This window comes from Ostrea edulis, chromosome 7 (assembly GCF_947568905.1).
Source record: "Ostrea edulis chromosome 7, xbOstEdul1.1, whole genome shotgun sequence".
NCBI lineage: Eukaryota > Metazoa > Mollusca > Bivalvia > Ostreida > Ostreidae > Ostrea > Ostrea edulis.
In genome coordinates, this window is record NC_079170.1 from 73,813,412 (window position 1) to 73,829,118 (window position 15,707).

Consider the following 15,707-nt stretch of genomic DNA (forward strand, 5'->3'; position numbering starts at 1 on the left):
CAAAATTATGAGTGAAAAATTCTCGAGAGGGGCGTTAAACAATATACAACCATATAACCAAGTACAAAATATGGAAGCCCCCCGATTGGTTGATAAATACTGACATAATCATTCATAAAGTCGAGAACTTTCTTAATCATATGGCCACGGCTATGACGTAGTGTGAACGGAAATATTTATTTCAGTACTGTGTATTTGTTGAAAGAATTTGGTCACGTCTTTCTTTCTGGATGTTACAAAAGACAGGGAAATAGTGCAATTTGATATACAAGCAATGATGTTTTGCCTATTGAATGAACATGAAAAGATTATTAATGTGATTACTTTGTTGGTCAATAGATGCACAAATATTTTCAACCTCTAGGAAAGGTTTACCATTCACGTTTAATGATATTTTAGGATCTTTACATTTACACTATTTACATGAAAATTCTAATCGACACAAATGTCTTTATCAAAAGGTGATCAAAATAAAAATGTCGTTTTGAATGACTTAATAATTTGTATAAATTAATTGCTATTATTTCAAAATGCTACTCATGTTCTTATTTTCCCAACGGTGTGAATACAAGGATGAAGGTTGGCTTGTATGGTTATTTATGTTTCAAAAGCCTATAAAAAGATTTTAAAAAGCAAACAAAAAGGAGAAGATCTTAAACGATTTTAGCAAACAACTGTGGTCTTTCTTTTTTATAACGTAAGTGTCATGACACTTCGGTTGTCTCGTAGATCACTGCATTGACAAACGTGTAGATGACCTAAACTAACAAAGGGGTCCCTAATTTGCTATTTATGGACACGTATTCGGTCGGATACATTATTTCCGGTTTGTCCTATGCAGTTTTCGCCACATCCTTCGCAGGTCGTGCAGCAAAGTATGTTTTTTGGCTGTACAGTTCATATTTGATCGAGCTACAAAGGTCATTCCGTTTTTAAATGTAATACAATTTCCGGTTTTAAAAAACACCTGGTTCGATCAAGTACATATCTTACAGGCTGTCAAGATCCATTTCTTAATTTTCTAGAACTCATTAGATATGCATACGATACTCGTATCTAACCTTACTTCATCAAAGGAATCCTCAATTGCCAAACAATGAAAAGTTCGTCAACCCCTCGATTTGAATAATCCAAACAACAGCTTATATGATTTCATGTTGTAAAGTAAGGCAATTTTGAACTATTTTTGACTTGTCGGGGGCTGCTACTTCGAAGCCTTCGCTTAGTATACTCAAATGCCGTTGGACTGTTATCTTTATCACACAATTTTCATTGCTCAGCATCCGAGGTGAAAATGCAAAAGACGGCTTGTTTGCATTTCGTTTAGCAACGGTAAGGGAACTAACTGTAGCAATGCCAGTCAAAAATGTTAACATGAAAATTTAAAATGCTTTTAACTGTGGGTATTTTTTGGATCTTTTTTAAATATCAATACAGAACAAATTGACTTGATACAACAATATTTAATGAAATGACAGCCAATTTAGTATAACACCCGTGTGGAATATGAAACACTTTCATTTACAAAAACCAGCTAAAAGCGTCTCAAGACTGATTCATTTAATGAAAAGTCAAATTTCTATATTTTATGACATCTAGGTAACATATATACATCTATACTAGTAAAATAACCAAAAAATAAAACTAAGTCACCACTTATGGGACAGTCAGCAACTTCATAAAGACATCAAATTCTGGTAATTTATCATGCTTCACCGCCGATATTGTTATTTTTTAAACAATCTCGTTTGATGGTTTGTCATAAATCTCACTTGGCAAATGCTCTGGTATAAGTCTACACAGTAAAGGTGCATTTCTTGGAAGATACATTTTACATAATAATACATGTAATGATTTTGTTTCAGTTCTGACATAATAGATCTAGACTATAGAGTCATTCGATGTCGGCAATACTTAAGAGCAAATCAAATATCAATTTCAATAAACCGTAGACATGTTTTGTTATTTAAAGACAATATAGAATAATTTAATTCTTATTGTATCCTTGTCTCTGATTGGTCAAATTCCAATTCAGGAACGCAAGTTATTTTTGTACAACCTGGTTTGGTATGGGGATACACCCCCTTGACAAGCAGATGTCGGAACTTTTTTTTTCTCTCTCTAACTTTATATCACAGCACTGTTTTCAGCCTTCTACGGAATAGAAAGTCAACGGTTTGATACACATGTCGTTTTCTCGTTGTCAATAATAGCATCTAGGTTTACTTGTACCCAAATCACTTTTGTAAAACATCTTTCTCTGTATGTATGGTCGAATAATACTATTAATAGATTAAAACAAAGATATTATATTCGAATTAATGATTTGCCAAGTAAGCATTACCCTGTTCATTTTGAAATACATTTCTCACTGGGGAAAGGGGGGGGGGCTGCGTTGTTTTGTTCCTTGATCCGTCTTTAAACAAAGCAAACAAAAATTCATACGTCACATTTTATCACATGACGTCAGACACATTGACATGCGGATCGCTATTTGTTACTTGCTTACATATTTTCTTGTGTCGGATTTACTATTAGCGACAACATTGCATACAAGGGTAAGTTTTCGTTGAGTAGAAGTTTTCACAGAGTTGAAAGCCGTAAATTATTGCATTTTCTGATATATGAAGATGTATTTTGGGTATGCCTAAACAATGCAATTTCCCGTATTTTCTCAATCTGTCGGAGATGAGCGACTTCAAAGTCGATCTCTATCTCTAAAGTGCAGCGAAATACGCATTACATGGATAGTCTACACATATTTTCTATCATTACAAACTTCACTTTCGATACAATATTTTGATAAATGGCTAGGCTCCGTAGAACTAAGATTAAAGATGGCGACCTTTGGCTTCGCAGCTAGACGCTTCGTGTCGCTGTTGCTAAGTAAATCATTGCGCGGCTTGGTTGACTTGTATTTTTCCGAGTTTATGTACATTTTAATAAACGAAGGTTAGCATTTTTGTCTCTTGCATTAAATTATAAGGAATGACTTTAATTCTGGGGCAAGTTATACGAGTATAACCTGGTTTGGGTCAGTTTACGCTTTTTCATGATCCGCTTCGCGGATTATAAAGCGTAAACTGACCCAAACCAGGTGATACTCGTATAACTTGCCCCAGAATTAAAGTCGTTCCTTAAATAAAGAAAATATATATCGCAACACACTGTACACGTTTTTTCTGTCCTTTAAGACTATTATTGACATTGAGACTGTTGAGAATTAATCCCGAATTTTCTCTGAACAAGACTTCCGGTGTAGGGATGCAGATGTTTTAGATCATATTACGAGGAAATACGTCGTTGGTTGTTATTGATATATGTATTTTGGACACTTAAATTTTCCTATATCACTTCAATATTCGTGTAGTCGATCGTTAAAGCCGAAAATGTGGTGTGTCTAAAATTCGATTGCGCTTACTTATAACGACTTTTGACTTTTCCCCGGGAAATTTTGATATACACTTCGTTCAAGGTCGTGACTTTAAAAATATCCACCAATCAAATACACTAATAGTATAGGAAACATGTTAAGATGCGGAATTGAGCATGGTGTGCATCTGGGTCAATAGTTCCATATTGAATAGGAATATGCGCACGTAGCGCCACCTATGCTTTCTGCAATGCTACTAACTGTTCATGCAAAGTCGCATACTTCTATGTACCGGTATACTAGAAACTTCCAAAGTCAGCAGAATGATATAAAACAAGAATACCACATTGTCATCGCGTGTGTTTCATTACATACCATACTAGAATGCGATAATTCTGTTCTATTACACCCACCCACCCTGATGTTTTATTCTTGGAATTTTCTCGCTTCTTGCCACATAGGATTTTCATTTCCAATATGGCATGATAAAACATTGCAAACAATACATATTTTATTAAAAATTGTCTTTTGAAGCAAACAACACATATTTTGTTCTAGAATATCGTATAAATGCTTCTTGACAATTTCCAGACCTATGTTTAAACACACTGCATTATATGGTGAAATTTTTATATCTTCCGTGAATTTTACAATAAGCTACTGCACTGGAAATTATCAATGGTTCGTATTGTTCAATGACAGCATAATTCAGATACTGTCCGTTATAGCAACGCATAATCTAGTCTTATATCATACTTAAAGAGCTTCTCTATAAAACGATTTAGTATTCAGGCTTACATTCAGTGACTGTGTAAACACATTCACACATATATATGTTATATGCATACATGTACTGCATTGGATCCTTTCTCAAAAATTGGAGTATTGAAAAACAAAATTGAAGGAATACGGACGGCTTCTGTAAAAGACATTCCAAATCTCATGGACGGTACGTACATGTATAGTGATCTTATCATCATGACTTACAATACATAGATGGGTTATTTTATTTTATCTGTTTATTATATATATTTATTTATTTATTCAGATTCCTCTATTTTACAGAGCTGACGTTCGGACTTCCAAATACTACATTTCAAGCAGCACTAGAAACGTTTTCTGATTCTTCGTGGGACTTGTCAATTACAATCATCTCAATAATCATCCTTGTTATCGGAGTGACCGGTAATACTATTATAATCATTGTTGTATCAACAAGGAAGAGACTTCGAACACCGACATTCACGGCAATAGCTTGTCTCTCTGTTGCTGATTTGCTGTTTGTGCTCGCGTTACGTGTTCACGATTAACGGTATTCAAAATGTCATGGGATACCAATTTTGGAATATTTACGCAACAGTGACGTTTTATTTCTTACACAGTGCGAACTTTCATATCGTGTTGATTGCATATTTACGTTATGTATTTATTACTAAACCTTTGCAAAGTGTGAAGATCACCACAAAAAGCGTATTAAAAATGTCGGGAGGCGTATGGTTTGCAGGAATACTAACTGGATCTCTATACTGCCTAATAATTTTGTTGGAACTGCATGATAATATCACTTTCAAGGATGGTTCTGTTTTGGAAATAATATCCTGTATATATATCACATTTGTACCATTTTTACTCATCGTGGTTTTGCATATTATGAAAATTTTCAAACTAAATACGACGGGACATTTGTCATCAGGACAACACTCATCAATTTCGAGAAGAATGTCCCTGATGATATTTATAATCATTGTGATTTATCTATTGAGTACCACTCCAATGTTAACAGTTATAATTTTATATTTTATATGTATTTCTATAGATTTCAGGCTCGCTGTATGTCATATTTTCTTTTCTTATTACACTGTATCCGTTGTGTCATTATGTTTGCTTTTGAACAATGCTGTTAATCCATTAATTTACTTCTTTTTTTCTCCTCCAAGTCTTAAAGTCCTTCGCAGAATCAAGCAATGCTGCACAAAATCTTAATCTTCAGGAATCAAGCAATGCTGCACAAAATCTTAATCTTCAGAAATCAAGCAATGCTGCACAAAATGTTAGTCTTCAGGAATCAAGCAATGCTGCACAAAGTTTAAAACAATTAATAAATCAATAGAGGCTATGTTCAACAAATATATGAATAACTTGTATAAAGGTTTTTCATTGGTTCATGTAATGTTAGATACCAAATAAATTGTAGATCTACAATATTTTGTTGTTGTGCATATTTGTATTCTCTCGCTCAGTGCATTTCTTCCCAGGTAAGTGTGTGTTACGTTTTCAAGTACTAAGTGTGACTAGTATTCCATTGAATGTTACTTTATAACATACAATGTATATGTCAAACGACGAAAGATGAGGGATATTACCTTTTTAATTACTACAATAAATTGATGACGTATTCTTGGATGTAACGATAATTTAGTTAGAATGAATTGTTAATCCCATGCTATTACAATATGGGGATGGCATTTGATGGATATTATAATTTCACCATTGTCTTTTGTCTGTAAAATGACTGAGACTGTGTATCAATAAAACGTTGGTCCGATCACTGTACACCAACCAATCAAGTTCAGTCAACACGTACATGTAGTCATGTTGTCAAACTGTTTCTGTTATCAGAGCGCAGAGTCGATTCCGATTCACTACAGTCTCTAGAAAAATATGAGACTTATGGATGTGTACTGTGTGTACCTTCCCTAACAAAAATATGTAACACGGAAAGCCATTCGCTTAGTTTACGCCTTTGTTGATATATGGTATTTGTATGGTCGTGATGAACTATGAACTATAGTTGCCAATATATAGTGGCAACCTACAACACATTTACAATTAAATGAAATATTTATTGTGATAATTTACATCATAATTGCAAATGTTTAGGATAATAGGTCCGTGTTTGCCATACCATCTATTTTGTATTACTTATAGGAGTTATGAGATTGATCACTGTTCGGTATCTTCACCTTGCATATGGTATTTCTCCCTCTTCATTTCATAAACAATTTCTTTAAAATTTACAATTACATCAATGGTTTTCCATAATCACTTTTGAAATGTTATTATACATTTATCTTTTTAGTATATGTTCAAACATATTTTGTCCAACAAAATGTGTAGATACATGTGACATCATATATAGGTAATTATGTACTATTTAACAAGGGGATATCACAAATATCAGGTCTTGGTAGGGTTATCATCCGAGGGCGCCTATGCACCCTCGGGTGATAACGCTAAGACTTGATAATATGTTATGTCTTCCTGCTAAGAAGTCTATAATAGTTTTATTATCCTGAATAATCTGAACGTTAAAAAACAATCACATATGTATTGACTTGTACCATATATATATTTTTTAATTTAAAACGTCAACAAATTCGTAACAACTTTCTCTGTAGAAAATTCCAATAAAATTTCAATAGTTTTCGAGGGGTGAAATCAATGTTACCCTCAACTACATGCACTATTTTGTTTTACACTCAATGTCATACTTTAATTAGATATATATGTTGATGAAAGCAAATACTAAGGTTTAAGAAAGTTAATCGAGAGAAAGCATTCAATTGTGACGTCACAGTAGAATGACGCGAAATCATAACATCAAATGTAAACTTTTCGTAACGTATTTCAAAACAAAAACGTTCACATCAAGTGAAATGCAAAATTGTATGACAATGAGGCTATGTTCTTCTGAATTGTTATTTATGACCGTAATGTTGACGCTGAAGTTAATGATTAACGATCTCGTATATATTTTTGCCCAACTATCTGTTTTGTATTGCTTGTAGGGGTTATGAAATTGATCACTGTTCGTTATCTTCACCTTTCATTTTCAATTAATTTTAATAGAGCTGTCTCACTTGTGCAATAATAATTTATCTTCTGCAGGGTGACAACTGCATGTGAGGGAGACATCATAAATTGCCTCCCTTCACGTGACAAGCCATCGACCAATAAAATTGACTGTATTATTCTGAAGGATCACTCTACGGAAGGGAAAATGAAAGTAGTTGTCTTCCTTTCAAATGGTTATTGAGCTCCACAGCACATAACATGGATTACAGGCTTGATTTTCACCAAAAATCTCTCTTACTACAATATGTCTGTCAGCAACAAAAATTATGGCTTCGAGCACGAGAAAAATAGTCACCAAAACATTTTACAGACTTTCTCAACCACAATTGTCAATTAAAAATAGAATAAACAACTGTTTTTAAGAAATTAAAAGATTAAAATAATTCAACCAATTGACAAATGACCATACATGATGATGCTATGTAATACGAAATAACCTAGCTCAGTGGACAAGTTGATTTCAGGGTTCAAATCCCATGAATGCCTAAAAAATTCAATATGTAAAAAGATTAAAACCTCACAAATATATTATATTACAGATCATGACTGTTTCTTTGTCAAGTCTCCGACACTAGAAATGAAAGTTATGTACAGATCCTTTGAATATCATCATAAAGTGTAATGAAAGGTATTGTAACGATAAGTGTATCCCACTGCAACGACCGTAAGTGCCATGCTAAGGTCAAAACTTGAGGTAATTCACTCAAAGCTTGTAACATCTATACATAAATGAAAATCAAATTTGAGGTAATTCACTCAAAGCTTGTAACATCTATACATTTATACATAAATGAAAATCAAATTTTAGGTTATTCACTTAAAGTTTGTGACATAAATGAACAATCTCAAATTGGAGATATAACTCCATAAACACACTAAAACAGCAAATTATTAATATCAATAATGAATTACCAGAAACAAATTAATATAGTTTGCTAAATTGAGAACTTTAACAATTTGAAGATTTACACACTTTGATATACCTAGGCACCTGATCCCACCTCTGGTATGTCCAGGGGTCGGTGTTTGCCCAACTATCTATTTTGTATTGCTTATAGGAGTTATGAGATTGATCACCGTTTGCTATCTTCACCTTACATAAGTGACTGCAGAGGGTTTTACAGACATTTTCCTCTCTGAATTGGAGGGAAGTCGCCGTTTTTAATGTAGCGAGTTAAAGCAGGGTACAAATTATATTTTGTCAATATAGGTACTGGTATACTATTCTGGATAAATCCACGGTGTTTGATTCAATGATTCATCATATAGCATAACAAATTCTCGTACAAAGCAAGATTTATTCAAAAATGTCTACGTGAGAAGAAAAATATCTCTCGGTGTGTCCTGTAAAGCGACATTTAGATATAGGTATCGACGACGTTTTATCAATTAACAATGCTAATTTTCATTCATATGTCGATTCGATATATCCCTGTGAACTCGAAATAAAAGACACCGCAGAGTCACCCACTTCTGCTTCATACTTAGATATTTTATTGAAAATGGATATTAACAGCAAACTGACATTTCAACTTTATGATAAACGTGGTAATTGCAGCGTGTCCATCGTCAACTTCACATATTTATGTAGCAATATTCCATTATCACCTGCACATGATGGTTATCTCTGTCAACTCATTTGATACACAGGAGCTTGTTCTGCCTATGATCAAATTTTAAATCGAGGCAGGCTACTGACAAATAAGTTGATAATGTTGGGGTTCCAACAGTCACGTTTAAAGTCAGCATTTCGCACATTTGATGGTCGTTATAACGATATAGTTTGCCACATCATATAATAATAATAATAATATACTAGTAGACTATATATTCGAATCAAGTTCATAGACTAATAATAATAATATAGGGCTCGCGGCGGGTATGACCGGTGGACAGGGGATGCGTACTCGTCCTAGGCACCTGATCCCACCTCTAGTATGTCCATGGGTCCGGTTTTTCCAAGCTCTCTGTTTTGAATTCCTTATAGGAGTTATAGATCACTTAAATCACATGTCATGGGAACATAGAAGGGTAAGGTACATGCGTTTTGGAAGATAGTTAATGTCAAACTCACAAAGACGTCCAGAAAATTGCAGTGTCTTTGTAGTGTAATTACGCCATGTCAATCCGGAATTTTCATACCTGGTTATGTACGGTTTTGTTTTCTATGTATCTATTTTCATTTCCGGTATCATTTCCACGAGATTGTAACATAATTCTATTTTCATAGACAGCGGCAACCATGTAAGTTTTATTCTTGAAAATTGTCAGAATGATATATTGTAATGTTTATTTCACTATGCAAAGGTTGAATTGTGGAAATTATAAGTAAATGTGTAAATGCTGTTCATTTCATTTTCGAGTGAATACTATTTTTAATTTTGCAATGTTATGAATCTTTAGACTGTCTTGAATGAGATAATTTTGAACTTTGGTTTGGGGCATTTTGTTAACTGGACAAAACAGTGAAAGATGGAACCTGACACTCAAAAGATGACAGAAAAAGGACAAGGTTTGTTTCATGAAGAAGTGGAAAGATATTCAGTAAAACTTGCTCGAATACGCAGGCTCATCGATGAAAATATTCTTGTCATTGAACATACGGAAAACGAGGATACCAAGAAACTGACCCAAGATCTCATTAAGAAAAACTTTGCTGAGTATGTGACATTGCATGAAACTTTTTGTGACTATCTCAAGAGGGTACATACAGAGGACAGTTTAAGGTTGATCGATCCTCTTGTGATGCCATAGGTTTTTGCAAAATCTTTATCTATTTGAATTTTGCACATTATTGAAATATATCTTTCAGAGGAACTTTATTCACTGAAGAAAATAAAAAAATTGGCAAAATTTTGATACTGAAAAAGTTTTAAATTTCCATAGATAATCAATTATCTATAATTTTAAAAATGTTGTCAAGGGCAATAACGCCTATGCTGGAATTTCCTCTACTGCATGTCTATGACACAATGCTTTCCCTAATATCCACAATTAATTTTTATTAGAGGGCGAAGCATGTTTTAAAAGGAAAATATATGAAAATAATGAAAAAGTAAACCATACCTATGGAACTTGAAAAGTTTGGTAGCAATGGCGTCGAATATTAGCACGTGGACATGTATTCCTCCATTTTGAATCTCGTCTACCCTGGTTCAAACGCTATGTTTGTAAATTTGCTAAATAACGACGCTGAATACAACGTCACAATGTACTGTTTACATCAATTACGTTATATTTCCAGCGTTCAATATATAGGCGGATCGAATGTCCAAAAGTAGGATGCTTTGATGAAGCTCTGTTCTCGTGCTAACTTCGGGTTGATTTTTGTCTTGCTTAGGATATAGATACTAATGCCAATACTTTTTGCTTCGCCCTCAAGCACGGTCACGCCGTAAGACATATTATATCTATGAATTATCAGATTTCTTAAACTGTTGACATTTAAAATTTGTCATTTCAACAAGTTTTTATTAATTTTCATCATTCTGTTCAACGAAAATGTGCAATTTTTTTATGTTGATATATACTTCTGTTTTTGTATGTCTGACATCTTTAAAAGGGTGGCAACATACACATTTTCTTTGGTTATTGATTAGATTAAACTATATTGAGTGGAAATTAATACAGTTTTTCCACTTTTAACCATTAATATTGATAAGTCACATGAGGATCGACCCACCTTAAATGAGCTACAGTCTCAGACACTCATTTATGACACTGTGCAGTTAAAAGTGAAGGGAGCTCTACACTTACAGGAAGAATCAGTGAAACAACTTTTTACTCAAGAAATGGAGAAATCAGTGAAAGTAAAGAAAGTTTCTTCAACACGGACAAGATCAGTAAAATCAACTCGTAAATCTCTGAGATCACAAACAAGCAGTGCAGCATCAGACCTATATTTACAGCTGAAAATAAAAGCAGAAACAGCAAGAAAAAAATTGGAATATGTTGATAAAGAAAGTGAACTTATATGTCAAAGAGCGAAGGTGGAGGCAGAGGCCCTAGGCCAACTTTGATAGCCAATTGATTCACATGAAAGCAGAAGAGGACAAAGAAGTTGCTGAAATTAACATGAAGATTCTCGAGGAGGAACTTCAAGATCATAGTGTGGCTAGTGAAAGTGAACAAAGTGACTGGACTACATCGCACACAAACCGGTATGTTGTAAATCAGAGTGTACATGTTGAGAACAATGAGAAGGAGGCTGATAGAGTAAGACTGTTAACACCTAAACCAGATTTACCCCATGTGCAAACTCCATTTGTAACAATGAGACCAACATTATCTAACATGGTCACCCCACCACCTGTTACCCCACCAGACAGTAGACTGAATCCCCGTGCTGAACTCTTTGTTCCAGAGGGGCGGGAGGGCTGTGTGTCACGATTGAGTATGAGTGATCAGAACAAGACAGTTGAACACAATCGAGCATTTATGGATATGACAACCTTTTTGACTAAGAAAAGTTTCATCTTAGAACGAGTGAAACCATTTGCTGGTGACCCTGAGATCTACTTAGCATGGAAATCTACTTTCAAGGCAGTGATGAGTGAAATTGATGCATCTCCATCTATTGAACTTGACCTCATGATACACAACCTCAAAGGACAGCCATATGAACAAGTGAAGAGTATTAAGAACTCCAATACTAGTGATTCAATTCGTGCAATTCAAAAAGCATGGGGAAGACTAGATTCATATTATGGCAGTCCAGATCGTATTGCAAAGGCTTTAAAGAGGAAGTTATGGGACATTATTGAGAAATTTGGCTTTAGCAACAAGCTGGAATATTTTTGTCTTTTAGACACCCTGAATGAAATCAATGCTGTTAAAGACAATCCAAAGTACAGCAAGACTTTGAGCTACTTTGACACATCTGATGGAGTAAACCCTGTGTTACGTAAATTTCCAAGAACTTTCAGAACAAATGGTGTGATAAGGCGATCAGCTACAAAAGGAATAATGATGTGGTGTACCCCGCATTCAGTGTATTTTGTACCTTTGTTCAAGATATGACATACATAATCAATGACCCGGGATTTGATTTTGATGATCCACCACAAGAAAAAAAATCGCAGCGACTTGATTCAGCAAGTTATTCGGGATCACGGACAAAATCAAACAAACAGTTTCACAAACAGGCTGTTAATTCCAATAAAACAGCTGTGTCGGAAGATGACGAAAGAGTGCGCTGTGCACTCTACAACTCATCCCACTCTACTAGTGACTGTAATGCCTTCCGCACAAAGAGTATTGGTGAGAAAAGGGACATTTTAAGGAAGCATGGTCAGTGTTTTAAGTGCTGTGATGGAAAGCATTTGTCAAAGGACTGTCGTGTGTATGTGAAATGTAACACTTGTGGTAGCAGACATCACTGCACTGCTATGCATGATAACACATCAAATCAACCCTCTCAGAATCATGGCGGGGAGAAACTGACAAGTGAAAAACCGACACTACAACGACAGATAGCACGGACTGAAACTGCGGCACACGTTAATGCAGCTTGTACAGAAATCTGCGGAAATTTTAGAGGCAAATCGTGTGCTAAGATTGTCCTAGTCAGCATTCACCCCCGACTTAGTGAACAGCCACCAGTTAATGTGTACGCCATACTTGATGAACAGAGCAACAAGTCACTAGCTAAACCTGAACTTTTTGAAATATCATACAAACTATCTACATGTAGTGGATCCTCAGTAGTGAGTGACAGACGTTCTCATGGCTTCGTTATCAACTCATTGAACAATCAGACTACATTCAATTTACCAACTTTGATTGAGTGTGACGCTATTCCTAACAATCGTCATGAAATTCCAACCTGTGATGTGGCCATTCATTATCCTCATCTTACTAATATAGCAGATTTTATTCCACCTATTGACAATGCGGCAAACATATCATTACTCATTGGCAGGGATCTCTTGAGTGCACAGCATGTCCTTGAGCAGATAAGAGGCGACCCATCTCAGCCGTATGCTCAACGTCTATCATTAGGTTGGGTAATTATTGGAGAGACGTGTTTGGATGGAATACACACACCTAAATCTGCTGATGTTATGAAAACTATGTTGTGTTCGACTTCTGAACAACCATCCATTGGCATTTTGATGCCATACGACCATAACATGCATGTTTCAGAATGTGTTGAAAAACAATCAGTATTTAAGAGAACCAGTACAGACAATCAACCGTCATTATCTTGTGAAGATAGAGAATTCTTGGCTCAGATGGACAGTGATATGAAAAAAGACTCTTCAGGACATTGGATTGCTCCCTTACCCTTAAAAAGGACACGACTTATTTTACCAAACAATCGACAGCAAGCATTGGATAGAGCCATTAGCCTGGACAGAAGTTTGATTAAGAACTCAACCAAGAAAACTCACTTTCTTGAATTTATGAGGAACTTGTTTGAAGCGGGTCACATTGAGTTAGCACCGCAGCTTCCACCAAACACCGAGTGTTGGTACTTACCTCTGTTTGGTGTTTATCACCCCCAGAAGAAAGACAAAATCCGTGGAGATTTTGACTCCTCTGCAAAGTGTGGTGGACTATCACTTAACGATGTCCTAATGAGCGGACCAGATCTAATGAATAACTTAGTGGGTGTATTACTGAGATTCAGAAGAGAATGTGTAGCAATAGTTGCAGACATAGAACAGATGTTTTATAGTTTCCTGGTGGACATTCAACATAGACGTTACTTGAGATTCATTTGGCATAACGACAATTGTTTTGAACAACCTCTGGTGGACTACCAAATGAGAGTACACGTCTTCGGTAATAGTCCCTCCCCTGCGGTGGCGACTTATGGACTACGTCGTACGGCTGATGTCGCAGAGGCACAGTGTGGTTCAGATATGAAAAACCTCGTGCATCGTAATTTCTATGTAGATGATGCTCTTTCTTCTCATTCATCGGCAAAAGAGGCAATAGATCTACTTCAACGTACTAAGAAGGCTTTGATAGACCATGGCTGTTTGCGGGTACACAAGATAGCATCCAACTCTAGTGAAGTTTTATCTGCCTTCGATTCTCAGGACCTGGCTAAAGATTTGAAAGACACAGAACTGTGGACGGATGATCTACCAACACAGAGGAGTTTAGGAATCTGTTGGAACCTTTAATATGACAATTTCATATTCAAAGTAAACATGGAGGAGAAACTATTTACTAGACGTGGCGTCCTCTCTTCTATCAACAGTTTGTTTGATCCACTTGGATTTGTTGCACCTGTGACAATTGCAGGAAAGAGTATTCTACGTGAAGCTATGACAAGTGGGTTAGACTGGGATGAACCTTTGCCACATGATTTCCTTCAAAAGTGGACAACATGGAAATCATCCTTGAAAGACTTAGAAAGTTTGCAAATCCCTCGTACATATATGATGAGGTGTCTGTCAGTAAGGCAAGTTTCACAGAATTACTGATATTCTCAGATGCTTCAACCATGGCCATTGCAGCTGTTGCGTTTCTCAGACTTGCTTCAGACACAGGGAAGGAGCAACTTGGTTTCGTTATGGGGAAAGCTAAACTGGCACCTAAACATGGACATACTGTTCCAAGATTGGAATTGTGTGCGACCGTATTGGCAACAGAACTGTATGAACTTATCTCCTCAGAGATTGATACTAACTTTGACTCGATTCGATTTTTTACAGACAGTAAGGTAGTCTTGGGCTACATTAGAAATGAAACTAAGCGCTTTTTCACCTACGTGGCCAACCGAGTAGAAAGAATTCGCAAATTTAGTGAACCGAAAGATTGGAATTATATTCCAACGAAAATAAATCCAGCAGATGAAGGGACCCGATCAGTGGCAGTGAAGGAAATGCAAACCAGTCTCTGGTTGAACGGTCCACATGAATTACTAGATAGCAGCAAACATGAACAGTATGACCTTGACATTGATTGTGATCCGGAAGTCAGTTCTTGTAGAACGGATGTACAAAGCATTTGTCAACTAGGATGTCATCGCTTTGAAAAAATTTCAGATTGGCAGCGATTGACTCGAGCTATATGTTTCATTCAGAAGATAATGCAAAAGAGAAAAATGATGAAGAGTGATGACAACAAAAATCAAACCCCACTCACATTGCAGGGAGCTGGACTTTTTATCATTCATTTGATGCAGGAAGAGGCCTTTGTTGAAGAAATTTCAGCTCTCAAGACAGGCAGAACTGTAAACCATAGAAATCCTGTTTTCAAATTAGACCCTTACATGGATGAAGCTGGATTCCTCAGAGTAGGAGGCAGACTACGTCATTCTAATTTGATGCCTCAAGAGAAGAATCCACTGATCATTCCAAAAAAAGAGCCATATTGCCAATTTGCTTGTGGATCACTTTCATCGAGAAGTGAAACATCAAGGACGCTTATTCACAGAAGGAGCAATTAGAAGTCCAGGATACTGGATAGTAGGATGTCGTCGTCGAGTGAACTCTCATATACAGAAGTGTGTAACTTGTAGAAA

General features: G+C 35.8%; 2 protein-coding genes and 1 long non-coding RNA gene across 3 annotated transcripts; all 3 read left to right on the top strand.

The window, feature by feature from the left end:
* The first annotated feature begins 3,558 nt into the window (after positions 1-3,558).
* Positions 3,559-5,528, top strand: LOC125656296 (uncharacterized). Its single transcript, XR_008797282.1, has 2 exons — positions 3,559-4,322; positions 4,439-5,528. It is a non-coding gene; the product is annotated as an uncharacterized LOC125656296 (long non-coding RNA).
* A 5,735-nt stretch (positions 5,529-11,263) lies between these two features.
* On the top strand, positions 11,264-14,361 carry LOC130048768 (uncharacterized). Its single transcript, XM_056145818.1, has 2 exons — positions 11,264-12,131; positions 12,242-14,361. Exons 1-2 carry the CDS (start codon positions 11,264-11,266, stop codon positions 14,359-14,361), a joined length of 2,988 nt encoding a protein of 995 aa, XP_056001793.1.
* Positions 14,362-14,567: 206 nt separating this feature from the next.
* On the top strand, positions 14,568-15,632 carry LOC130048769 (uncharacterized). Its single transcript, XM_056145819.1, has one exon. It carries the CDS (start codon positions 14,568-14,570, stop codon positions 15,630-15,632), a length of 1,065 nt encoding a protein of 354 aa, XP_056001794.1.
* Positions 15,633-15,707: the final 75 nt, after the last annotated feature.